This window comes from Crocodylus siamensis, chromosome 2 (genome assembly GCF_052110815.1).
Source record: "Crocodylus siamensis isolate JL-2025a chromosome 2, ASM5211081v1, whole genome shotgun sequence".
Lineage (NCBI taxonomy): Eukaryota > Metazoa > Chordata > Crocodylia > Crocodylidae > Crocodylus > Crocodylus siamensis.
Window position 1 is genome coordinate 182,506,913 of NC_143396.1, and position 27,689 is coordinate 182,534,601.

Consider the following 27,689-nt stretch of genomic DNA (forward strand, 5'->3'; position numbering starts at 1 on the left):
GTGAAATGCAGGAATATTTAAAATCCTGTAAAAGCACATCTAGATCTAAGCCTAGTTGAAAGATTTCAACTTTTTTATGATTATTTGTTTGAAATAATTTTCAGATACCTCTGTTTCCAGTTAAGCAAAGGGTGCAGTTTAATAATATAGGATATTATTAAATGTTGTGCGACCTTAAAATAAAGTAAAGTAATGAGGCTTGGGCCAGGGAGTGGGGGTGGAGGTGGGGGGGGTGCAGGGAGATGGGGAGGAGTTGAATTCTGGTAAAATGAAGAGTGAAATAAGATCAGAGAATGAAAACAAGGTTCTGGAATGCAACAACTTAAAGGCAAGACCAACAAAAAGGGTTTTGACCAGAGGACAAAGGAATCAGTTATTTAGAAAGTGGAATATGACCAAAATTGGAATTGCTAAGGTCTGATGAATAAATGAAAATGGCAGGGGCAAATGAAGTATAACAAGGGTGTCAAACTCATTGGCACAAGACATAAAGTTACAAGAATGTCATGGAGCCAGTCCATGGGCAGGATCAGGCTCATAGACTTTCTCCCCTCCCTTCCCCCAGCATACTGGAGCCAACACCTGCTGCAGCTGGTCTGGGAACCACACTGCCTGCAGTACAGATCCCAGAGTGGCAAGAAAAGGCAGCGTGTGTGGTGCAGTCTGGTCAGGGTCACGTAGCATATATCCCAGACTACCTATAGCAAGCTCTGCACTGCATGTGGTATCTGCCCTGGGCTCTGTCTGGCCAGCTGCCAGGGGGCACGCATCATTCATGGGGCTGGCACTACATGCAGTGCATCTCCCAGAGCCTGGGCCTGCTCCAGCTGGTGTGGGACCTGTGCTACATGCCCCTGGGTGGGCTGCTTCACACACCACACCCACCCTCGCAACACAGTTCCCTAGTGGGCAGAGCAGGTGCTGTGTGTAGCATGTCCCAGGCCCTGCCCACACAGCTGGTCCAGCACGCACCATGCTCCGTGTTAGTCTGATCAGATCCAAGGGCAGCACCAGGGTCTGGATGGCAGAGATCTGCGGGCTGGATTTTGCCTGCCAGCCATATATTTAGCACCCCTGAAATAAAAGAAAGCCAGGGGTTGAATCATAGAGAAGTAGGGCTGGAAGGGACCTGCAGAGGTCATCTACTCCAACCCCCTGTCTGAGCCAGAACCAAAGTAATATGGCAGTTGTTACAAAAATCATGACGATGTATACTTATTTGTGGTTAGGCCAGTATAGCTTTAGGAGGGAGGACCTGATAAAAGGTAACAAAAACAAATAAGTTTCAGAGCTTTGTAAGCAGGCACTTCCACACTATCTGTTTAGTGTTAGGAGACACCCAGTTATATAAAACATTACAGTAGGCACCTATATCTAATCTCTGTAGGGAATTTCATCAAGAGGTTTGAATGTTCTTCAGAAACACAAATTCCTTCTCAATCAGGGCCATTGCTTTAATATCATAAAGTTCAAATCCCCCTTGAAGTACATTTACTGAATGAGAACTTTTGCCTGGAGGTGCATGTCTCATCCATTCTTTCTACAAAAGGTCTTTTTCTACTGCATAATTGGTTGAAAATGGCTTAATTGGAAAGCTATTATATTCCTGTTTTCCTTAGAGTTGTATACATTGCTATATAGAGAAATTCTAGCCTATGGTACTGGAAAACTCACAGCATGGGATCTGCTGCTTGAAGATTAGGTGAAACACATGGAATTGCTGGCATGATTTTAAACAGTAGGAAAAAAACCCTAGAATGCCACACAGTATTAACAAAAAACCCTGGATGAGAGACAGAGGTAGATATTTATTACCCTGAGGCTCAAGGAAAATGAGACATTCTAGCCCCTTTATTAAATGCACTTCTTGTTGTAGAAACTATACCTCCAGCTGTGCAACCTCTGGAGGCAACTTGCTGTGACTGGTTGATTTGGAGAAGATGAGAGAGAGCATCACTGGGAGAAGAGATTTTCATTATATATAACCTCATCACCCACTCTGTCCTCCTTGCTTTTTCTTCTGGGTAGTAGACTGATGATTAAAGGCCTGGGGACTTAATTATAGTCAAGTAGGCCTAAGGAAATATCCTCTTGGTGAAAGGGCTTAAAACAACAAACAGAAAGTTCTTCAGTTTCCTTGGTTTGAAGAATTTAAGTTGGGGGGCAGGGGGGAGGGGGGGGAGCAAGGATGAATGAGAGCCTGGAGCTTGCTAACTACAAAAGCAGCCAAATATTAAAAAATCCCATTACTCTCTCAGGGAAGCTGCCATGTTCAGCTCCGAACAGGTCTTTATTCCCTCTCCCTCTTTCAATACATTCATGGGCTTCCCTCAGGCCTAGTATACAACTGAAGGGTGAATGCGCCTAAAAGCTTGCAAAGAACTTTTTCCCAACTACTCAGCTGATCTAAGAAAAGATATCACATCTACCCAAAGAACCTTACCTGCCTACTATACACTGAAACATTTTACCAGCCTAGATGTGTCTGTCAGGGGTGTGATTAACCCCCGCAACGCACACACAGCTGACATTACTAGGCACCTATAAAGTCCAGTGTAAAGTCAGTTATACTGGGGCAGGGGAGGGAATCTTTTAGCCAGTACAGCTGTGGGGAAACTGGTATAAATATTGCACTAAGGCAGTAGGAGAGAGCAGGTATGCCACAAATTAGCCCCATGCCCTCCCTGCCTGCCACTCCCTTTCCCCATCAGCTGCTCTTTGTTCTGCTCTCCACTTTGTGCCCCCTGCCCGATATTTCGCTCTGTTTTCTGCTCCTTGCCATATCTGCCACTGTACTGCCCTCCCCTTCCCGTCTGCCTCATGCCACACACACAGCTGTCCATGCCACTTGTGCCACAGGTTGGCCACCTCTGCATTAGGGAGTTTGCCAGTGTAGCTACATGGGCATAGTTATACCAGTAACTCTCTTCAAACAGAAACAAGGTCCAGGTCTCACATATATTGGGTGTTGCAGAAGCTTCTTGCCTCCTGAAGTTGTCATTCTCTGACAGCTCCACTTCAAAAATAGCCTTGCCTCCCTAGCTCTTTTGTATGCCCCTAAAATCCCAGGCAGGAGCTGATTCCAAAGCCACATTTTCCTCTCACTGTTGGCCTCTGGCTCCTGACCAGGTTTGCGGACAGGTTGCATGCATCTGACTCACTCTAGCCATAGCACAGAATGGACAGCAGCCATCCAGCTGCACTGACTGCACCAACTTGTTCCAAGTGAGCAATCCAAACACCTGCCAGGAGTAGCCACTTGTAAGCACTGGCCTAGGTCAGATGTAAGTCATCAGGGAGCTCCAGGCAACAAGGCTACTGCTTGCTTATCAGAAACCTTTTCTGAGAAATCCGGCCTTTAAACCTTAAGCAAGGGAAATCTTTCCTATTTTGCAAGACCTTCCTAAGCACGGCCAACAAGAGATCAGTACTTTTCTACTTTGCCAATTGAATTTGCAGCACAGCAACCATAGCAAATGGAGCATGAACGGAGGGGGAAAAAAATCACTCCTTTACTCTGTTGGTTGGGAGTTTCCAATTAAATATTTTCCATGTAAGTTCCGAAGCTTATCTGAAGAAACAGATCAATTAGTTTAACCTCTGATGTGTACAGAGCCATAGGCAGCTCTTGTTATTTTACTTGCAAACTATTTCCTTCCTCTTTTGTTTATTGATGATGGAACAGATTCCTGAAAGGTAGAAGCTCTTTTGTCAGCACTTCAAAAGAGATCAGGTTACAAAGGCCAGCACCATATGGACAAGAATAAATCCAAGGGAAACAACGGATTGCTTGCTGTTTGAAACGGAGGTTGAATGCAAGAAAAAAGTCCCCTAAAACATCCAAGCTGAGAAAGTACTATTTGCTTTCTATTGCTTCCTTTTCAGTGGAAGGACTTTTAGTACTTTTAAGTACTGAATGACTGTGTAGTAATGAGTGTTACTGCGCAGTAGCATCCCCAAACAGCTTTTTGAAGAGGGTGTAGAAGAGAAGGGAGGATCCTGCCCAGGACTTCTGTCCATCAACATGACTGTTTGAGAATCCAGCTTTTTAGTAACGATATCTCTATCTTCTGTCACTACAGCCAGCTTATACTGAGGGGAAGTTTACCACTTCCCCTTCAGAAGAGTGAGGTTTACTGCTCCAATTATGATTGTCCAAGAGGGTCTGAGGCTTGCCTCTTGACATTTGCTTTGTACTCAAGAGGAATGGCATCAGGTTGGCACTTAAATCCTTTAAAAGCTGCAACTTAGCAGACAATTTAAGTGCTAACTTTAAAAACTATCCAAGTGTCCAGGGGTTTAGATTGCTATGTACATTTTTTAAGTGTGGTGTTAAGTGGCCAGAAAGTTACCATTAGAAACAATAATTAGAAATCATTAGTAGAGGCAGGTAAAATGGAGTCAAGTTTAATTGCTTAAGTCAAGCTAAAAAAATACCTCTCTTTGGGACTTTAGTGTTGTTAGAGGTTAAAATATTTAAGTGAGCTAAGGTTTGCCTAAAAAGTATTATTGCTATTTTAATTTTTTTTTTGCAAAATACATTTCTATATCTATCTATATATGTATAGTTAAAGATATACATCATCTAACATAAAACTTTTCATCACGCACCTTAAACCACATTAAGAAACCGCGTACCTGTTACAATATATGCACCCGTGCCCCCATGCACCCATCTGCTGCCGTTTCCTAACCCAATCACAGTCCCTTCGCCCTGGCCTCCCAGCATGTGACTTAAAGTTTAGCATTTTAGCATTTTTGTGGTCTGAGTCCTGGCACTGAAATGGTCTGAGATTTAAAACAGATGTGAGCTAAAATGTGGTACTTCTTAAGCATTAAGCTTATAAGGATATTTGATATACCTTTGATAGTGGACACCAAAATGGGGTTAGGTTTGCCACTTAAATGGATCTGTAATGCTTTTCTGATCTGAACATTGTTGTTTGAACTATTTAACACTGAAGTTAATGGATTGAAGTTTGCCATTTAATATATTTGACACTGAGGTGAAATGAGGTAGTTTTCAATTTAATTCGTCTGAGTTGTTCCTACAAAAAAAGTCCTCTCATTGAAGTTGTAAATTTTTCCCTTCAATAATAAAACTATTGCAGGTGGCTTCCTCAGGGATATTCATGGCTTTTTGCAAGCAAAACCAAAAAAAAATCCTTTAATTACATTGCATCTTTCACAAAAGGCCAGAAGGCAGCAAAGTGAGCCAGTGTTGAACTAAGATTTATTGGGACCCTGGGCAAACAGAAAATTGGAGGCTCCCCATGAGATGAGGGCAGGTTCTCTCTGCACCTGCCAGGGGGGCTGGAGCTGGGCCCCTGAGGCCTCCTCAGCACATTTGGAGCAAGCCCCTGGCCAGAAATAAGCACACGCTGCCCACCCCAGATGTCTGTGGCCAGAATGCCTGCCTAGGCCATGCTGACCCTGGCCCCCTGGGCCCAGGCCCTGCAGGCCCATGCTTTAATCTGCCCCTGGAGTGAGCAGAGAATGTAATGTTATGTTATGCCTCTTATTTAGAACTAAAGCCAAACCCAGAACCGGGTTCATGGTAAAAGCATGTGCAGGTGTCATTCTTTTAACCAGATAGCTTCACACAAGTGACAAACCTTGGACCCTTATGTGGCAAAAAGTGGAACACTGCAGTGTGCAGTTCCATGAGAATTAGTTCATTTTTATGCAGCCTTTTCACGGTACAGTGTTTGAAGATCTACCCTGTGAATTCAAACTGTAGGTTCAGCAAGCCATAACAGGCCCACTAGATCTTAAGCTGAATGCTAACCTCTGTCTTGCAGAAAGAAGACAAGGTGGCACCTTATAGACTAGATTACCTCATTCAGAGAGGTACACCATAAGCTAGAGCCTGCTTTGTCAAATGCTATGAATAAATGGACTTGCAGAGAGCGGGGACATTAAATTGAAAGGCCATTTATATACAAAGGATAGGGAAATGGAGAGGAGAGGAAGGGGCACTGCTAAGGGAAGTGAAGGTAGGTAGAAGAGATCAAACCAAGGAAACATTTACCTGCACAAAGACCACCTCCAAGTCCATTCAACAGAGAAAATTAAATGGCATATCACCATGTTGAAGAATGCATTCCCTGTGCAAAGCCATTTATTAGTGGTAGGCAGGCTAAGGCTGAGCATTCTTCTTCTGGTTTCACTGCCAGACAAGAGCTAAACCAGTGATTCTAAACTAGGATGCCAGGGCATTCTTGGGTACCCCCAGATCCTTTGAAGGGTTCAGTTGTGAGGAGCTAAGTGAAGTGTAAGGAGGTACATAGATAAGGCCCAGACCCTGGCTTGCCCCTGCCTGGGCGATCCCCCACCCCCCGCTGCCCAGCCACTCTGCAAGGAGATTAGCACTGTAAGATATAAATTAGTTTTTGAAATTGGGTGCCACTCAGTTCACAGAAGTTATGGAAGGATGCCTGAAGTCCAGTGATGGGTTCCTCAGGTCCAAAAAGGTTGAAAGCCAGTGAGCTAAATGCTCAGCAGAGGTTAAACACTGTTCCATCTTTGAACTTCTCTCCCTCTAATCTTTTTGGCTAAGAGGTAATGTCTTATTTTTTATCCCCCTTCCTCCTGCCTCCTAAGCACACTGGGCTTGGTGCTCAGCTGGTGTCTATCAGCCTAGCTCAGGAGAACCATGCTGAGTAGAATTTGACCTTTCTTGTGTCCTGATTCTTTGAGCTTAAACCTTTTTCTTGGCATCATTCATTTTTTCTACATTTGCAACAGGGTGTTTCAGCCAAGTTTCTTCTGTCTGACCAAGTTGGATTTCGCCTGTGCATTCTGATGCTGTTCTCTGAGGGCACACCCTGATCAAACAGACAATGGACAATTTAAGACAGGCAAATAGGTTGAATTTGTCCCACGGAACACTCCGTCCAAGTCTCACCTAATTGGGAACGGTTCCTTCTTCTTGCAGGGATTAGATACGAAGGGGTGTGTAACTCAAGCTGCTAAATCTAGATCGGAATGCACCTGCTGCTGAGTCAGCCACACAGAACTCAGGGCAGACCCTGGGACTGGGCTCACCTCCCAGGTCTTATTATGGTTCCTGTTGGATGAGCAGGCATGACTAAGCACAGGTGACATGCCCAATCCAGCAGCAGCAGGCATTTGTGGCGTGCAGCTCCTTGACATCTGATTGGTAGAGACTGGAAAGTTGCAAAAGACTGATGGTGACTGTGTGCCATAAAAGGGTGTTTATTCACCTAGTGACTCAGCCCCTTCTCCACCTACCTTCAAAAGGCACCACAAATTGCTGATACTTTTACAGCAACTTCCTCCTGTCATTGTACAGCCTTTATAGCATGATTTTTCAGTTGCATTACAGTGACCTAATTTATACTACCGTGTTGGGCTATCAGAGCTTTGAATGCATCCATACTCAAAGCTTCTCTATAGCAGTTAAATCCCCCATTTTTGTTGAGTGATAATAGGCTTCTGCCATGATGCAATACGCAACAGAAGGCACATGTAGATGCTCCCATACCTTCAACCTTCTTTAGTGCTCCCTTTCCAGCGTGGTTAGTTGTAGCCATGTTGGTCTAAGGATATAGGCAGACAAGGTTATTTGGGTAGATGTGATATCTTTCTTTTATTTGACTAGTGAAATAGCTGGAAAAATTGTTCTTTGCAAGCTTTTGGGCACAAGCATTCTTCTTCAGCTGATTCTTTGAACTTAAAACTTTCAGCTGAAGAAGGGTGTTTGCGCCCAAAAGCTTGCAAAGAACCATTTTCCAACTATTTTGTTGGTCTAATAAAAGATATCACATCTACCCAAAGACCCTTGTCTGTCCCTTCCTGTAGTTGCACTCTGCTAGTACAGCTGCTGCAATGAAGCTGGGTGAAGGTACCAGAAGTGTAAGGCTGTGAACGCTTTCTGGCTGCTGCTATTTGCGGCTGGAACTTCTGCCATCTGAACCAGCTTAGTGTAGACAAGGCCTCAAGGGCACCCCACATATTGACACAGCTTCATAATGCAGGAATTGAAGGGCAGTGTTAGGATTTTGCACAATAGCCTGTGGCTCACTGCCACATTCTCTTCTCTTTGTCATCTGTGCTCCTGGCAATTGGAATGTAGGAAGCTGTTGACCATCTTTTCCCATCTTCCCATTGGTGAGAGAACAGAGATATAGCATTTCTTCTCCCTTCCCTCCATCTAGTTGCTTGGAAGATAAAGGGCTACAATAGCCACAAACAACAAGCTTTGAAGGAAAAAAAGTCCTAAGTATGGGGCAGATACTAAACTGGTATAAATGGTAGTAGCTCCAGAAGAGCTTATCTCACCTAGCTGAGGATCTAGACCATACACTTTATTTTTCCCCCTACGCTATTATTTTCTTTGCCTTTCAGTTTCCTAATGATCTTTCCCTCCCTTTGAACATGACTTTGTTAGCTAATCCTTGTTAATGAATGGAAAGACTTACTTATTGTGTACTTGTAATACATCAGTCACCTCTGATGGGTTTTCCAGCTCAGCATTACGTAACAGCAAGACGAGTACCTGGCTTGAAATGTTAGTTAACCCTGGGATTGACATTACAGTGTGTTACAGAGTCAAAATGAGGATGGGTTAGGGACGCATAGTTGATGATAGACACCTGAGGGGCCCTTTTAAGTTTCCCTACATTAAGCTGGATATTTTTTTTATTAATCTCCCAGGAGGAATCATGACTGGAGTCAGCTCGACACCCGTGGCTGGCAGCTGAGTTGCAAAGAACTGCCTTAATACAGAAAACCATAGTACAGCCTTCCCTATGCTGCCCATTATTATGTCTCATCCCTGCTTTTTTCTGCAGTCAGGGAGGATTCAGTTCTTCATGCCCATTCTGTCCATGGGCTCTCAGATGAGCCTTCCAACCAGACATTCAGTTAACACCAGATGGGGTAATCAGTTGGGGGGGGGGTTCCCCCTAAAGGGGGTGGTCATTTCCCAATAGGAAGTGAGCTGAACCCTCCAAATTCATTTCACAGCAGGTTACTCAGCTGCTGAACGGGGCAGTAGCAGTGCACATCACTAAACCACCTAATTCAGATTTGAACTTGTAGCCTAGTATCTGACTTCCATACCATATAGTAGTGTATAATGCCCCAATTAACATGAAAATATAGCATCATATACCATGTTACCATGAAGCAGAGAGGTGGAACAAGCAGGGGAGGATTGGCAGGGGAGATTTAGGGACAAAGCTAATTAAATTTTTTACCATTAAACGACATTTTCAAAAACTCATTTTGGATCAGTTGAAATGCTTTGTTTCAATTTGGACTTTACATTTATATATATTTTTTCTGTGTGTACATTAGTAATATATATCTATTTTTAGTTTAATGTTAATTTATTTGATGTTTTCGGTGTTTTTCTGTTTAATAACTTGGGATGTATGTATTATATTTCTGGCTTATTTTTAATTTCCTTTCTGTAGATTTTAATTTTAATGTAACTCCTATGGTTCAAAATATTCCCATGCCAGCATGTTGCAAGTTGAAGCAAAAGCCCCAGAGTCAGAACAAGCCTGTGTTTACACTGAACAAAAAACTTTCTGGCTCGAAATAGGCTCCTGCCTCAATGAATTCCCCCTGTGAAGCAAGGTCTTTCCCAGCTGAAACAACTCTTTGAAGTTGGACAAGCCTCTGCCTAACCCAGGATCCTAGGCTTATATATCTGCCGGCATGTCTAAATCTTCCAAGGCAGAAACAGGTCATAGTCTGACTTGGATGCTTGGGGCTACAGACAGAACCCAGGGCGCTCCTCCTCTCTGAGGCAGCATTCATCTCACTGAGCCAGCCATCCTGTAATTATTTGTTCTCCACTTGCTTGGCTCCACATTTCTTCCCCTACTGGCTGCAGTAGGCTAGCTTCAAGAGGAGGGCTTGGGAGCATTCTGGGTAATGTCTATCCCTTGGCTTAGTGGCTGCAGAATTAGAAAGTGAGAGATTGAGGTCCAAATCCACTATAAGTAATGAGGGAAGGAGGGCCAGGGCTAAAAACCCAAATGTTCCTCCCTGAGCAAGTAAGTGACTTCTTCAACTACTATGTTATCGGGGTAGAAAATGGGAGAACTGCTCGCATCTTTCTGTGGGTCAAACATCTGTTAATCATGGTTTGTCTGTGACTAGTGTCTTGGGACTTCCTCGGCATTCCACATGTTCCCAAATGATTCCTTGCTGCCTAGGTGCCTAAACACCCATAGTGAAGCCTATTGAATGTGCTCCAAAGCAGAGGTGCAGGGTGAGCATAACTACACAAATGTAAAAAGAATCCAAGCTGTTTGTAAGGGCCAAAAATTTACACAAGCACCCCTTAGGCACATACAGAGGACATAGGATCCAGCCTAGTGTTTGTTATGTACATTGATGAATGATGTCTCACAACCACCAACTGAGATAGTGAAGTAACCCTATTTCCATTTTTCAGAAGGGAAAACTGAAGCAGAGATGGGACCTGATCTCACCTGAATTCGCTCAGTGAAGTGACAGTCAGAATTACAACACCAGAGTTACGATTCTCAATTCTTGGCCTGCAACGCTAGCAAGAGCTCCGGCCTACTGGTTGCTAAAAGGATTTCAGCTAAGATTTAACTTTTCTTATTCACCCTTCTCCTAGGTGATCCAGGGCCTGGTAATTGGAAGGCTAACTAGTTACTACACAGAGCATACCCTACTCATGTTGGGCGTTGTCGTTTTTGGTGGCGTGGGGCTAGCCTTGGTAAGACTCAAGATGCGATTTTCAAAAATGCCCAAAGAGGACAAAAAGTATACATCATGTGGGCGGTATCACTTCAACTACAGCAGCAGCATGATAACTCTTCCTGTAAGGAAGGGGAGGTGTGAGCCCACTATCACTAACTAGAATGGTTATACCAATACAAAATTTATATGTAGCCCAAACCACTTGAGCTGCAGAATCCAAGGGCAGTCTGAATCTCCACCTTAATCTTGCTGTCTTATGAGTGATGCAGCAGATTGAGGCATCTTAACATTCCTATCAAGGCACAACAGTTTAATTAATTGAAACAATAGAGGAATGAGGGTCTTAAAGAGAAAATAAGAAGCAAAGTGAGTGAGATGTTATCTTTTATTCATTTAATACATTTGCTGGATGCAGCAGCATTAAACAGTATCAAGAATAGTATGAATGAGGCTGCATAAGCTTGCTGGGCATGTCTTCAGCAATAACAATGAGAAATGAGTAAAAGCACAGTAATTTAAATAGCCTTATTAAAATTTCACTGCATCGATCACTGTGTTCATGCAGAGAAGCCACTCACTGTGGCTTAATATGACAGATTTGGAAGCAGTCCAGGCCCGAGAGGATCCTGGTGGCTGCTGAGGGGGGTTGGAGTGGGAGGATTACAGAGCTGGCAATTAGACCATGCCCAGAGGGCTTAGGACATCCTGACAGCCTGGGCCTGAGAGAGACAAGGGTCAGGAATGACTTCCCATGAAAACTATTCATAGGAAAAGGCAGCTGCAGGCCTTTTCGCCAAGTCAAGCTTATTAAAAAGCACTCTGTTCAAGGCGTTGCCAAGAAAACATCCGTTTCTGGGGTGGCTTTTCATAATGGAGGTCAGGGCAGAAATAAGCTGTGTGGAGGCAACTTGTCATCAGCAGGACCTTATTGCACTGATTACAGATATTGGGGCAGAAGGTGTTTTTTGACTTGGACCCTCTTCTTCCATGTTGCAAGGGAGAGTGTCAAAGGGTACAGAGGTAACAACTGCATTGCTATCAGGGGATACTCATACAAGCTGTGGGGATAGGGCTGTAATGCCAGAGCATAGCAAAACCACTCCAACTATAACCCTGCTTCATTCAGGGTCAAAACTAGGATAATTTAGCTCACTTCTATCATGAAAGGCTTATGCAAATATAGCGATAACATCATAACAACTGATGTGCTTACCCAAACAGCAGTCCCTCCTCCCCTTTTAAAGTAGATAAAAACGTAAGTTTGGCCCTACACAAAAAGATAGCCATTTAACTTTTTCCTTTTACTGTGCCCCTGCTATCGTGGTATTCCAGAAAGATGCTGAGTCTACAAACCAGCTTAAAAACAAATTCAAGTCCCAGCATCTAGACATACCCTAATATACATCAGAGACTGTGGCCTTCCAGCTAGGGACAAACACTACACATAAACCAGTTTAAGTGATCAGAAACTGGTTTAAGCCTGTAACAGAACAGACATTCAGCACACATAAACCAGTTTGAAAATGGCTGAAACTGGCTTGAGATAAACCTGGTTGAATGTAATATCAGCCTTAAGTGATCTGGGTCAAACCAGTTTCTGCAATGTCTCTCCCAGACCCCTTGCTGGTTTAAGTTAAATCAAACTTCCCCAGCATCTCAGCATACTCTCTGGGCTGGGCGGGGCTCTCTGCTCCACAGCAGAACTGGCCCCTCCCCTCTGCTCCCTGCCTACAGCTCCGGCAAAGAGACTTGCAGGCAGTGCAAGGTCTGCTGGCTTCCCCCTACCCTACCGCCCCCTTCCCCCCCCCCCCCACTGCTTAAGCAGAGATCCCCTTACTCCTCTCTCCCACAGCACGGACAGTAGCCAGCATGTGGTATGCTAGCTAATGCCGTGTAAGGCAGATAGGACAGGTTAGCAGATTAGCTTTTGGAGCTAATCAACAGCTCAGCTGGTAATGTCCCTGCATTCCTTCCTTTGGAAAAAGCTGTTTAAAAAGAGCTTGAACTAATAAGTAATGCTTTGTCTTCTGATGGGGTGCTAAATGCTGATAACAGAGATGATAAATGCTCTGTCATGAAGGTGTGAGGGGACTCCCTCCCTAATCACAGCATCCTGCTAGGGCCTGGCCATGACCCCACTCTACTCAGCCCTATAAAAGGGAAGGGAGGGCTCCTCTAGCACCCCCCAGCTTCTAGCCTGAGCCACTGCAGGCATGTGCCAGCATTTTATCAGTTCAGAGGGAATATGTGTACAGTTACAAAATGATCAATTCATGCTCAGGCTTTTTGAATGTCTGTCCCTAGCCTAGAGCATTAGGAAGTGGAGGAGGCATTCGCAGCAGCAATTCCATGTTTATCTGTCATTTCCGTCATCTTAGTGCTCAGGATTGATGGGGCCACACAGCATTCGGGAGCTATCATTCTGGTATTGATCTGCTCTGACCGTTCACTACAGCTACCACAATGTCTGGGAAGCAGCTGGTTGCTGTAGCTATATACACTTCTGATCCCTGTTTAGTTCCTGCCAGCATTTGCTCTTGAAAAGGTGCTTTTGTTATCCTTGCTTTGTTCTGACTACCTTGCACACCACAGACTAGAATGTGCACTCCTTCCTCCAACATTGAGGCCCCTCAGAGTCACAACCATTATCTCTCATGTCTCCAGACAGTGAATTAATCTGTAGATCTTAATCCAGTTAAAAAAAGCTTGTTCTTAACCTCAGCATCACCAAATCATGAGTTAGAACTGTTTCTGGGCTTGTTTTAACTCTGTAGCCAAGAGGCATCGACTGGATTTTATTAAAGAAAAATCCGGTTGGTATGATACAATGAGTAAAACTTCCAGCTTAACAAAGGATGAAAAGGATTTCTAGACCACAATAGAAGAAATACACCTTGAAAGTTAACCCTAGGATAAGAGACTTCCAAGAGCAGGGGAGAGAGTAATTTCCTTTCCATGCCCCAGAGAAATGAGTTAATTTGATCGGTGAGGATTTTGAGTGAACTGAGAGCTACTTTAGCCCCATCACATATGTGTTCAGTACGTCTCACAGTACTAAGCAGCTGGGAGGATGTCTCCCTTAAGGATTGTTCAGTAAGAAGATTTTACAGTGATACACTGATGACCAGGAGACCCACTCCAGATTACTAAACACGGAGAAGCTATTGGCAAGTAAATAAACAAACTGGATTAGAAATCCCAGAGAACAGCATTACATAACCTACGTTATCAGGTTATTTTGGCAAGTGTAGTTAAGCTTTAATTATTTATGATAATGAGTTAGGTGGTTTTGTGTTAGTAATAAAGCCTTAATGAGACCATGTTACTCTGCTATTAAACCTTTCCCACGAGGTTGGGAGAGCCAACCAAGGGAGTGGGGAGAAGGGTAGGGGTTATGAGAATTGTCAGACTTTGTGAATTAGCAAAGCTAGGCTAAATGCGGTTTTGACTTGTTCGGTAGGATATAATTTGTGACATGTGCTGAGTGCACATAATAATACATTAAACAAACACAAAGGTAGGATAAGAAACCTGAATGTGCCAGCTTCTCATTTGGTGGAAATCAGTTCTGTTGCATTAGCCCAGTGTCAGTTTCTACCAGCTAAGGGTCTGGCACAGTCTGTTTTTATTAAGTGCTGTGGGGATTGCGTCTCTGATAGGACAGTGCCACTTGTGCTGCCCAGGCTGGCTCTCTAAGAGGCTGTGATGTTTTCTGTTCTGCCGCCCAGGCTCTGATGACCAACGTGTTCCATTACTGCATCATCTCTCTCCCCATGGTGTTTGCATTCTGCACCGTGGGCGTCATCACAGACAGCATTCTCACCAAGGCCGTCCCCCCTTCAGACACCGGTAAGCCTCCTTAATGGGGTTTTTATCCTTCCCTAAATTCAGTCAGCTGCGCCTCCTACTCCAGCTCAGGGCTTGTGACTTTTAGAGCTTCCAAGCTTTAAACTGAGAGTTGGCTTGTGTATAAACCCTCTGTGTGCTGCTGAACCCGATGCTGTCAGCCGAGACTTAGAGATCTGTGGGAAGAATGCCGAGTTCCAAGGGCTGAGCACATCACATCAGGCATAATTTTCCTTAGAACAAAGGGTAACCTATATTAGTCCCACATCTTTGCCAGCCTATGAACATTGCCTAGAATAAGCATGACTAGAGTTACAAGGGTGCCTGCAATGAGCCAGCAACCAGCAGTGATTGGCACTGCCAGAAACATAACAAGAGGCTGAATCGTGGAGCTTTGACATAGTCTTAAATCTCCCCAGCATAGAGGGTCTGTGCATACTTCTGCATATGCTTAAGGGCTCAGCTCAGCAGGGCCTTGCATCAGTCCTGTGTGTTCAGCTGTATTTCAACACCACCGCCCCACCACCAATCTGTCCTCAGAAACAGCAAATTAAAACTGATGGCTCTAGTCCTTGAGGAGACTGCAATGGAAGCAAGTGGCAGGTCATGACTTAGGGCAGGGCTGTCCAGCGGGTGGTCTGCGGGTCACATGCAGCCCCTGAGGGCTTAACCTGGGGCCTCTAAGCTCCAGTCTGGGTACCTCTTCCCACTCCATCACTTCAGCTGCTGCTGCCACCACTACCAGAGTCTCCAGGCTCTCTCTCCCTCCCCTGGCTTCTATTGCGTGCCCTCACACTTGAGGGTGGTGCAGCTCACCAGGCTGAGGGACCAGGAGCAGAAAAGGGACCTGGTGACCTAATGTGGTGAGGGTGCACCAGCCCAGTGCAGCAACAAGTGGCTCACAGCATGGCAGGAGCCCACAGGATGCAGAAACACTGGTGCAGTGCAGGAGTATGATGGAGAGCCCACATGGTATAGCCCATGTGGTCTGCGGCCTCTCAGCCACTCAGAAGTTGGACGGCCCTGATTTAGGGCTATTGCACTTCCTTATGCCATGTCACTGTTACGTAAGTATAGCTGTGGTGCTTTAACACTGAGGCACTGGTCTAGTTATACTAAACATGCTGTTGCCTGAGAAAGCTGGTTTGGACAGCTGTGTGCAATGAATGTTGGCAATAGAAATGAACCCATGCAGTATTAATGATGCGGTATCAAGCAACACTCCACTTACAACTGCCCAGTCTAAGTTGTCATTAAGGCTCAGGCTGCTGGCACGTCTGTAGCACTTGCAAATATCAGTCCATGTGGCCATATATTCCCATCAATAAAGAAAGATTTATGTCATTTTTTTTAACATTTGAATGCTTCTGGCCATGCATCTTGCTACCATAAACAGCTATGCAGTCAGAGTTAAAAATGCAGTTTCTCTCGCGCACACTTGCACAGAGATGCTGCAAGGATGAATTTTATAAGAATTCTCGATTGCTGTAGGTTATGTTAGATACTCAGTCATCACATTATTGGAAAGGAAGGGTGAAGAGGCTGAAGGGGTTTCTAAGCATCAGGCTAACCTCAGCTGGAGCTCCAAGCCTTGCTGTAGTGAAAGAAGGAAGGAAAGCCAGCTACTATGTATCCAGCCATCTCAAAGGAACATCTACAATCTGGATTGCAGATAGATACAGTTGCCTACCCTAGTTTTAGACTGTTTTGGGGTGTTTCTATGGGCTGCTAAACATTTCTACATTTCAGTGTAGAAGTGGCTGCAAATCAGTGGTAAACACAGATGTTGTTGTATCTATTTGTTTCTCAAGGTACAGCTAGAAATGCATGTGCCTTAAGGCTACCCAAGTCATGTTACTGTGAGCCTTCCATCTACTTTCTTCCTGTGTAGAAGTCAGGAGTCCTTTTGTGTGAGATGAAGCGTACCGAACTAGGCTGTCCTTATCTGCAGACCATGCTTCCCATCTCTTAAGCACTGCACACATGGTTCTGGTCACCATAGATTTCATAGACATTGGGGCTGGAAGGGACCTTGGAAGAACATCGAGTCCAACCCCCCGCCCCAGGGGCAGGAAGTCAGCTGGGGTCACAGGATCCCAGCAAGATAAACATCCAAATTTCTCAAAGTAGGTGCTTGAACCACCTCTGATGGCGGACTGTTCCAGACCTTGGGGCTTGGACAGTAAAGAAATTCTTCCCTATGTCCAGCCTGAAACGGTCTCACAGGAATTTATAACTGTTCGACCTTGTCATCCCTTGGGGGGCTCTGGTGAAGAAACGTTCCCCCAGATCCTGGTGGTCACCCCGATAAACTTACAGGTGGCCATCAGATCACCCCTGAGCCTGCGCCTTTCCAGGCTAAAGAGCCCACGTAGATGTAGTTTCCCTCCTTTAGGAGATCCAGTGTTGGAAGAGTCAAACTCCAAATTCTGGCTTGCACATGCACCCTCCCCACCCCACACACAGAGCCATGGGTGTTTGCAAACCCCAGCTGCAATTTTACCCACAGATAGTACAACCTGTCAGGAAAGTTTCTTAAAGCACTTTTGGATTCCTTCTGGGTGAAAGCCTTTGGAAAGGTCACATCCTTGACTTATTTGTAAGGCTGAAAGCATTCCCATTGAATGCACCGTAGCTGAAAACTTAATGAAACCAGTTAGCTGTTCCTGAGGTAAAGGGCTACATTTGCCTGGGCTCTCAGTTCTGCTCAAATTAAAATTTTTGGTTTCAAGACATTTAAGAAATGTTCAGTGAAGAGTGAAAGCTGTGGGGGAAGGGCAGTAAATGGCATTTAAACATAGAGCAAAGTTGGAACTTATCCAGATAATTCTCAAAAGGGCCTTTGTGAGCAGGGGGAAATGGAACATGCCCTGATTTTAAAGCCCAGAGGCTACATTCAGATACAAATGATAGAATTCAGTGGCCTCATCCTTATCCTTATTTGCGTATGTTATTAGGTCACCATGCAATTCAGCTGGATTGGTAGACTCTTCACAGGAACTGAGGGGGGAGTGACACCCCGGGGTGGGTTGCAAGAAAAGATTGCTTTGCGATAAGGGAGTTGTGTGTGGGCTCAGGGGTAAACTGGCAGGGACTATACCAGGTCAGGAATGAAGTGCATGTTTGTACAGTGCCTAGCACAGTGGGCCACAACTACAACTCAAGCCCTTCAGGAGTGCAAATAATAACAGGTGGTCTGATGTTTGGGCTTAGGGCTAGATAAACAGAGGATGCAGCTGGAAGATGTGGATTGCAGTGCTTTAGCAAAGGCAGGTGGCCAGGGAAAGGGAAAACCAGGCATAAAAGTCGCATGTCCAGATCCAAAAGCCAAATGCCATCTGTTCACCTTTTTATGTTTTTGCATTAAAAAAACCAAAATGTTTTAACAATAAAGTCCGCTCAGGCAGGGGCAGCCATTCAGTCCAGGGGGCTGAATACAACAGGGCAATGCATGCGTGATCAGCTCCTTTGGAGCAGCAGGTTGGAATAGCAGCACGGGTGTCTCATGGAGAAGCACGGCTATTAAAGTGCCTGCCACCCATTTCTGATCATGGGCGGTACCACACACTACCTGTTCCACCCACATATCAGCCACGCTAATCTCCTGATTATGCAAACATGAAATTTACACTGCAAATTAGTCATTTTTAGTTACATTTTCATCTTTTTATTAGTCAGTGAGAGTGAGTTTATAAGGTCCCACCCTGCCCTGCCTTAATGCTACAGTTGACATTCAAGCTTTTTCATATCAAAAAAATCAGGATGTGGTGTCAGCATTTCACTTTAGCCACATTCACGTGATTGCTCTGTTCACCAGTGGAATTTCTGCCCTGCATTTACAGTCCTCTGTAGAGCTTTTCAGCATCCACTACAGAGGAATCAATCTCTCCACTGACTTTCTGAGGGTTGAGTCATGACAAGAAAGACAACCCACCCACAAAATAGGGTGCCTCTCTCATAAAATGGATGGGCAGGATAGATTATTCTTTTCCACTGGCTCTAAATGTGATATGCTATCTGCCTTTTCTAGATAGGTAGATTTCTCAGGAAATATGTACATGCTAGGATGCTAATCACTACTTGCAGTAGGCATTCAGCTCTGTGGATGAGAGCTTGAATTCCTAAAGCCACTTCCAATTAGAGCTGATGATTTTGCCTTTCAGTTTTAACTTATCACTGGGGCTTTCAGCTGAAAGGAACAGACTGGAAATGATTTCATTCGTTTCCCTTTGATTTTGTCTCTTCAAAGGCAGGAAGGCATTTTGCACTATGTTTGAGTGCCATTTATCTACATGCAAGAGCCGATGGGAATGCTGGTTGAAGCAGTCACAGTTTGTCTCCGCACAATGCCTGGCACAACTCAATCCCCTGTCTTAGAAGGGAGGTTTAGGGGTCTCCTTTCACCGGCTCATTGCTTTATGGCACCATAGGTGGTGATTCTGTTCAATGGTATGAGAATAGCCAGAGGTTAAAATAGAGCTTGAACAAATTGAGCTCTCAGCTCTGCTTTTATCCAGGATCCAGCAATATGGCAGCCTACCCTATATTGCTGCATTCCAGCAGCCTGCATCCTGGTACATGACCCTGTTCTTGGAACAGACAGGGCATACCCTGTTTGGTTTTCCTAGCTCAGTGTGGCTCCTCTCCATTACTCAGACTGCTGATCCATAGCTTGCTACCTGCCTGACATTTGAATTAAACTACACTATTGCATGATGATCTGAGAACTGATCTAGAGCAGCACTATAATCCTAGCATGGTAGCATGATAAAAATAAAAAAGGAGGGAGGCTAGAGTATTCAGAAATGTAGGAGCTCAAATAAAAGCACCAAGGGGAGGCCAATGACCCCACTGCCCTTGGCTAGTAGACACCTCTGGGTCTAAACCCTGAAGTGATTTGGAAAGAGAGAGTGATTTGGAAAACTGAGTCAGGGAGACTATGGGGCTGAGTTGGACAAGGTAGAGTGAGGGGCTTGGAAGAGATCAAGAAAAGAAAAATGAGAACAGGTCACTTGTGTTGTGAGACAAGGGAAATGGCTGGCAAGAGGGGAGAATTTTAGGGAGAGGGACCATGCAGAAAGAAAGGTGAGGTAGGCACAGAAAGAATTAATGCAACTGCCATTTCTGGCATTACTTGGCCTGCTTCCAAGTTAGAGTGAAAGGTACACGGCATATAGATATTTTGCTTAATGAGACACTTTTTAGAATGGTACCAGTAAGCGCTTCACTTTGAGCCCTACAAATGCAAACTCATCCTAGAGGCAGACCATAGATTGGAACCTCTCAAAGCTCAATGGTGCTTACAGCTAGGGGATCTAATTTTGACCCATCTAATTTTTTAGGAAACAGAAATCACTACTACCTTACTGCAGATTTAAGTGTCTCAGAGGTGCAGACCTGACAACCCAACCAGTTTAGAAGCCAGATCTCTGCTTTAGAAAAAAAAAGAGTGCCAGCTCAACTGTTAACAACCAGTTTGGCAGTTGTGTATGGTAATGAGGTTCATTCAAATGCCTGGCTAGGGGGGACGGGGGAAACGATAGAAAGTGTCTGTATGGTTGTTCCCACAGAAGAAATGGCAGCTTTGGGATCCACACGTCTCATGCATGATCCCCAAACCTGAGAACAGACCCTTTTGTTCTTTCTAAACAGTCAGGACACCAACACATGTTTTGTTTCATCAAAGCCTACACAAGGGGACCAACAATCCCACAAACAATGGCCAATGGTATTACTCATTTGCTGGTAGCAGTCCCCAGAAGCCTCCCAGAGATATTTCCTCTCACCCCTACCCCCTCTTTATTGGCTTATTTCTCAACTAGTTTTTAGCTCTCTGGATGAAAGTGCAGCACTCCTCAACCCCCATTAATGTGATACGTGGTTGGATTGCCACTCTTCTCTGCCCCACAACAAAAGGATTCAGAGTCTCTGTTCTGATCCAGATCCCTGCTACTCCAGTATTCAGTCTAAACTACAAGAATGGAATAGTGCAGGTGTGCTCACATATTGTGCTATCTAGACAGCTCAGGGTGCAGCCCCTATACCTGAAAACAGGACTCTTATTCTTCCTAACCAGTCAAAAATGCCAACAGACTTGCAGAATGCAGGGGCACTAAATGAAACGAAATAAAGTAATTTAGATACAAAGGCAGCAGTGTTGCATGGCATGGACTACAGTGTAGATAGATAAGAGGAATTATGTGATGCAATTGCCTGTGATTGATAGCAGGAAACTAGACCCTGTGACGTAAGGTTCATTCCAGCTCTGTGCTCCTTTGTAACTACAGTTAACCTATACCTTCTCCGTGTTTGCTCTCTGCTATCTTCTCCAGGTGCCATGCTTGGGATATGTGCATCAGTTCATCCCCTGATGCGGACTGTGGGCCCAACAATAGGTGGACTTTTGTACAAACAATTTGGAGTCTCATCCTTTGGTTACTTGCAGCTAGCTGTCAACCTAGTTCTGTTTTTGTATCTTTCAAAGAATAAAATCCCCCCTAAAGAAGAAAAAGATCAATAATTCAGGCTACACAGAAGTTTACTCCTTTGTCCATAAAAATTAAAAAGCACTTAACCACCCCCCCATATGAGTGTATTTTGACTGCAGCAACCAAGATTGAAAATAAAATGGATTAAACCACTGCTACATATTTCTGCCGTGGATATGCTTAGAAAGCTACTACTTACAAAGCTTTGCAATAATTCATGGAGCTGACAGATTGCAGATGCTTCAGAGCCTTCACAGATGAAAAAGTCATTTGTAATTGTATAGCAAGCACTTAACAAACAGGACTGGACCATCAGCTGTTGTTAATCAGGCTACCTCCACTGAAGTCAATGGGGCTATACTGATGGATAACAACTGGAAATCCACTCCCCCTTTCTCTCTGTTGTAATCAGTGCCTCCATCAGGCCCATATGGCAAATGTTAGAATGACACATGCATCATCTCTTGCATTACTAGTGTGGAGGTAAAGGCACATTGGCCAATATTTTCAGGGGAAGCGTCCCTACTATTGGCTCCCTAAATCCATACTTAAACTGTTCAGCATATATAGTTTAATAATGCATTTTGCACAAAAAGACATAAGTGGAGAGAGCATTTATGATTTAATGCTAAGCCAGCATCGGGGAATCCGTAATAAGACACAGCTTTTTATTTAGATGCGTGTAGTATACAAGGGCCGTACATGCTGCTTTTTCATGTGGCATATAAAAATCTCACTAGAGGAGGGAAGGCAGGCTAAAATGCAGTAATACAAGACAGGGGGGAAGAAACAAGCAAGGTTGGAGTAGAAGACAAGGAAACAGTACTTTTTCCTGCTTCAGTAATTGGACATTTCTATACATGTTTCTCACTACCTACCATCCATACACAGGTAGAGAACTAGGTCTTTCTTCTGTACATCCCAAGAGATGACATCTACAAGCCAGCTTCACCCAGCAAAATGTTACTTACCCAGGCCTTGACTCACACTTGACTTCACCGGTCCTCTTGGATTTGCACAACCATATTCTTTCCCAGGACCCTGGTTTTTTCAGCCCCTTTTTGTTAACCTCATTTCTGCCTACATTGCTTTTGGTTGCTACATGCTGTTTTTATTACCTGTAATTCCCTGCAATGCCCTCAAGCAAGAATTGAAGTGAGTAGTTTTAGCTGGTTAACAATTTCAGGTTCAGGCCAGTGGTAGGCAACTGAAGATCTTGCATTCAAGTCAGCTTTCAGTGCCTATTGCTTCCCCTGCACCACCCCATCCTTATACCCCCACCTTCCCAGCATTGTAGCTGTAGAGGCTGTCATTTTATGTTAACAGAATTGGTGATGAGTAAGTCTTGAAAGATTTTACTTCAGTACACCCCAAAGTTTTCCAAGCCCTTAGATTATGTATGCATTATAAGAGCAAACAATCCAATGACACTTCCAGCTTTTGCATTAAAAATTGGAAGTGCCCAAGAACAGCCTCTTTCCTTCACCATGCCTGAACTTTGCTGGGTCTAGAAACTGTGGAGAAAGAGAGAGATGGAAGACAAGGTAGGTGCATGTGCATACATGCATGCCTTTTAAAACTTGACATTTCAGGTCAGTCCTTATGTTATCCTGAAACAGGTAACCTGTATCTCTGCTTCAAGAAGTGTGAAAGTACTTGCTTATTTTGAGGGTTAAGACAGGTTATCATGTTGCCTCTGTGGTATGGGGTTGTTTCAGAGGAAGATGAAAGCAATAGTTGCTGGATTCCTGGTTAGATGGATCAGAGGCTTACTGTATTGCAACAATTTCCGTGTCACTAGTTTAGATGCAACAACTGTGAATGTCTACACTAGATGCTTGAAGTGCAGTACACCAAATTCTACTGTGCATTAGTGCAGTGGACAAAACCCATGCTATTGCACAGTAGAATTAGTCTACCACACATTAGCATCACCAAAAAAAAGCATGTCCCACTGGTAATGCACAGTAGTGCTGATTATGATGCATTAAGGTAATATCTATAATTACAGGTACTAAACTAATGTGCTGTAATTACAACGCATTAAATGAACATGTAGCCCCCACTGAGTTTTTTTTGTTTGGAAACCAATTGAGACAGGACCTTCTCCCCTGTCCCCTTGGTTCCCCCCCAGATAGAAAAGCTTTCTGGTGCCAGAGAACATTGGTCATTTTAGTGCTAGCAGAAGTGTCAGTGTTACTATATTGCCTCTCCATATGGAGTCTGAACTCTTAGCACCACAGCATGCTGCAATAAAAATTACTGCACCAGATTGTATAGTAATAAAAAAAGTGAACATTTCAAGTAATTTATTTGGAATGGACACATTAATGCAAAAAAGCAATATTAAGACCAATAACTGCTTAACAACATTCATCAAAATAAATACAAATATAGATACTACAAATAATTTAAACTTTTTACACCTATAGGTGCTGAATATTCTTTGCATCCCATAAATAGAAGAGAATAGTTTGCAAAGCGGAACCACTTAAAAACATGTGGAAGCTTCACAAGAAGTCCTTTTAAGAAAGTCTTTGGTTTTTAAGATTAAATCTCATACAAAGCTCAGGGCTCTTTCCTTAGCAGCCTCAACAGACTTGAAGGAAGTCACAGTGCTTCCAGCTTTCTTCTTTGTATTCCTTCATTGGTACCCTGTCACACTTCAGTCCAAGACACTTGATCTTGTTTTTGATCCAGCGGTAAGTTCTAAAGAAAGCAAGAGAGAAGTTGGTCAGTAACCATGCCAGAGACTAGCATTCTTTACAAGTATGAATTTTCAAAAGGAGCTCAAAAGGAGTTTGGCACACTTCTTACAAATGAATTCAATCTAGATGCACATTCCCTTAAAGAAATCTCTATTAAAAATGTCCTTTCTTGAATCCTCAGCTAATTTGAATAATTATTCAAAAATCGCACCTGTTAGTCTAATGAAAGTGCAATACAACACAGAGGGTCCCCGCTGTCCATACAAACATAGGAGAGAAACCCTCCGCCTGTAGGATGGGATACCAAGACCTAAACCCTTCATTGCAGCAGAAGCTGAACAGCTGCACTTTTAAAGGACCTGGACCCACATCTATAATTTTTTTTTTTTAGTATTCCTTGGTGGTCAAAACAGCTTAGCACTTCACTGCAGCCACGAGTCATCCACACCTAGTACTACTGAGGGCCTCAGAGTCAAGTAAACCATCATAAGGCAAGGGAAAAACTACAAGAATGGCCATCACTCTTACAACTAGAGGATACCCAAGTAGGAGCAGAAACAGACCAGAGGCCCAGTGGCAGTTCTCATCCACACAGAGCTAACCTAGATGGAGCGGCTTGCCATGCTTTCATTAGCAGTGGTCTCAAGGCAAAGACAAAAAATACAGCACATACACCTCCTGTATACTGCACACATCTAAATAAAAATCCACTTTTTACTACAGACCACCAGACACTGATATGGCATCAAGTCATAAATGTGCTCCAATTAAGCCTTTTTGCATAGAATGCTACATTTCTGCTTTCTGGGAAACAGGAGGTTGGCTCTAATGGAACTTGCAGGACAGTACAATTCATTCAGCCCTTTAGCGCCCAGAAAGACTCTGCCAATTCCCTCAATCAGGATGTTCACTTAAATGTGTGGTTGCTAAGAACAAGTCTAAAACCAGCACTGTTCAGCCCTACAGGAAAAGCCCGCGGCTCCTTTTCAAGACATTAGGAGTCTACATACAGTTAGAAAGAATTAGGATAAAGTGCTTTTTAAGCACACCACAAGCAAGAGCCTGAGAACACCAAGCTTGAAACAACTAACCATGTTAGTTTGGGGGTGGGGGGGGGGGGGGTGGAGGGGGGCACTGAGGAAAATTGTCACATAAAGTTAGATCAGCTTAAGACAAACTTTTCTGTTTTCCAAAGCAGTTAAACTGGTCTCTAGTTTCAACTAATTAAGGGAACTGCTGGCTTTCAACAATATGAAGTACTATGAAGGCAGAATAAATAGATCTTGCACCTATGCACAAATCTGAGTCTTATCTATGCAGGAACACTCCTGAACATTTTGTCTGAATCAACATTCAAAGTGGATTAAGCTGTACTGAATCCCTATGCAGACACTGCAATTCACAAGTAAAGTGGCCAAGTTGTGTTAATCTGTTCTACCCTCCAACAGCTCATTTCAAATGCAGACAACTTCAGTTTGTCATCAGGGCTGAGGCCTGGGCCGTGCATGCAGAGAAAGCAGTGTATCAGATGCACAACCTAGCTATCCCTACAATAGCTCCCATTTTGGGAACTGTTTCCAGACTGGAGTAGGCTACATTGGTCTCTGTGCACAGTATTGCCAAATACCAAGGGAGTTAGTTGTAGTTAATGGGCTGACAATTCACACCCTCACTTCAGGGCACATTCTTTGCACGTCCAAAGCCTTGTTTGGAATTACATGTACACAATCCCAAAGCAGCAGGGCTGTGGATGCAGAGTGAACCAGAAGCAAGGCAGGTTTTTATTGCTGCATAAAGGCATCTGTGGGGGCAGATCATCTATTCACCCTGGCAGCTACATAGGGTGAGACAGGGCCATCTCTGGATGTGAAAAATGAATGAACACTGACTGCTCTGCCATCCACTGGGGAAGACAGAAGCCTGCAGCAGAACACTTCAACCTCCCTGGACCTCCATTGCTGGTCTCAGGATTGTGGTTCTTAGGCCACTACTTTTAAAAACTAATCTAAAAGGGAAACTGGAACTAGAAGTCACTTCCCCCCTTCTCCCCCTCAAAAAAACTGTGAAGTACAGTTTAACCAGGGATTATGAATTCTTCTCTCAATACCTGGGCTAGCTTTCATGACCTGCTTTGCACCTATCAGTTTACTGCTCCTTTGCTTTCCCTCGTAGAACTGCACTCCTTTCCCTCCATCTTGTCTTTTGTACTCCAACTTCTCTCTCTCCTCCCAACACTCCGCTTTCTGCATGTCTTGTCCCAGCCTCTGATGAAGTGAACTACATTATGCTCTCTCTAAGTAGATCTTATAGAGCTGGTCTAGATACAGCCCCCCCACCGCCATATCATGAACAGGAATTGAACAGCCATTTCTCCACTGACATCCCATTCACCTCCCCCAGCTTCCCTGCCAGAGGCAAGCCCAGATTCTTATCCCATCTGCTTTTGCAACCCACTTTGTTCCTACGCAACTTTGCTTTTTTCTCCTAGCACTGCCCTCCTCCCCGCTTCCTCCCTCTCCCTGTCCCTTGCTTTTTGTACTCCAGCTTCTCCCTCTTTCTCCACTTTCTGTGCGCCTTCTCCCAGCCTCTGATGAAGCTGACTAGGCTTGGCAGGCAACAGCTCCTGCTCTCTACATAGATCTCATTTAATCAGTGTAGAGAGGTGCCCCCTGCCTTCAGGCCAGCAGGGTTAACTACCCTTCTCCAGTGTCACCCCAGAGAGGCTCCCTACCACAGAGCAGCTGAGAGGTGGGTAGGGATGGACAAGACCAACTCCCTCTCTCCAGTGCCACCCAAGAGACTCTTTAGGGGAGAGCAGTGCAGGGTGGATGCATGGCAGGGGGTGGACAGGGGTGGCCGGTCCTGTGCCCCCAGAGAGGCTTCCCTGGCCAAGAGCAGCCTGAGGCAGACAGGTGGGGGTGAGCCCAAAGAGACTAAAGACCTCTCTCCAAAGCCACCACAGAGAGGCAGCCCAGGGCAGGCCCATGGTGGGGGTGGGGGGCAGACTCTGGGGTGGCACTGGAGAGAGGCAGCTGGTCCCATGTCCCCTGGGCAAGAGCAGCCTGGGGTGCACAGAGATAGTTTGTGGGCACGAGACCAAGTCCCTCGCTCCAGCGGCACCCCAGAGCGGCAGGAGCCCGGGGCAGCCGCCTGGGGGGTGGGGTGGCACGGCACGGCACGGCACGGGAGGCGCTCGGCGGGGCAGGGGGGACGCACCTTGGCGGTTGGGCTCAGGAGGCGCGGGCCGGGCGGCACTCGGGGGCGGGCGGCGGGTCGAGCGGCAGCGCGGGGTCGCGGTGGGCGCGGAAGGTCTGTATGGCGCGGCGGTTCTGGAAGTCGATGAGGGCCATGGTGATGGAGGCGTTCCAGCGGCTGGTGGCCGGGCAGCGGAAGTCGATCTCCTTGCGCTCCGTGGTGACGATGGTGAAGTAGATGTACTTGCCCGTGCGCTCCACGCAGTCCACCTTCAGGATGGAGCCGAAGCGCAGCTCCTTGGCGCGCGCCGCGCGCTTGCCCGGCGGCCCGTCGGGGAACAGGCTGAGGCTCTCGGCCGTCAGCACCACCAGCTTCTTCTTCCACAGCTGGAACAGGCTGTCGCTGCGCTTCTCCAGCTCCCCCTCGCGCAGCACCGCGCCTGCCCCCTGCGTCGGCTTCATCCTGAGCTGCTGCGCCGGGCTCCCGCGCCGCCGCCCTTATATAGCCCCGCGCCGCCTCGTGCTTCCGGCCTGGCGCCCGCCCCGCCCGGCCCCCGCTCCTCCCTGCGCCAGTCCCGGCCCCGCCAGCCCGGCCGTAGCCTGATGCCGTCTCCAGAAGTGTTTCAGCCCTGGCACGGTGCACACTCTACGCAGTAGTGGATACTCAAAAGGGCTGTATCTCTACAGATGTATCCTGAAGAGTGGATACTCAAAAGCCGTTCCACGTTTTACTAGTCACAACC

At 45.2% G+C, this 27,689-nt stretch overlaps 2 protein-coding genes across 9 annotated transcripts in view; one reads left to right on the forward strand and one right to left on the reverse strand.

Annotated features, from left to right (window-relative positions):
- Positions 1-27,689, forward strand: part of SLC67A1 (solute carrier family 67 member 1) — a 117,973-nt gene that overhangs the window by 80,331 nt on the left and 9,953 nt on the right. For 4 of the 8 annotated variants that reach the window (XR_016440229.1, XR_016440228.1, XM_090032515.1 and 1 more), the window contains exons 9-10: positions 10,625-10,726; positions 14,439-14,559. Coding sequence is in view for 3 of the 8 variants with exons in the window: in XM_090032515.1 (XP_089888641.1) it covers positions 10,625-10,726; positions 14,439-14,559 (223 nt within the window). In the remaining 5 variants the exon portion in view is untranslated. Of the gene's footprint in view, positions 1-10,624; positions 10,727-11,653; positions 11,731-14,438; positions 14,560-20,888; positions 23,191-27,689 lie in introns of those variants that run through there. The other 4 variants (XR_016440232.1, XR_016440231.1, XR_016440230.1 and 1 more) reach the window with 3 other exon arrangements.
- PHLDA2 (pleckstrin homology like domain family A member 2) lies at positions 23,339-27,446 on the reverse strand. The gene is made up of 2 exons (XM_090032518.1): positions 26,969-27,446; positions 23,339-23,753 (listed from the first exon to the last, which is right to left on the reverse strand). The coding sequence occupies exon 1, from the start codon at positions 27,406-27,408 to the stop codon at positions 26,983-26,985; it is 426 nt and encodes a 141-aa protein (XP_089888644.1). The 5' UTR covers positions 27,409-27,446; the 3' UTR covers positions 23,339-23,753; positions 26,969-26,982.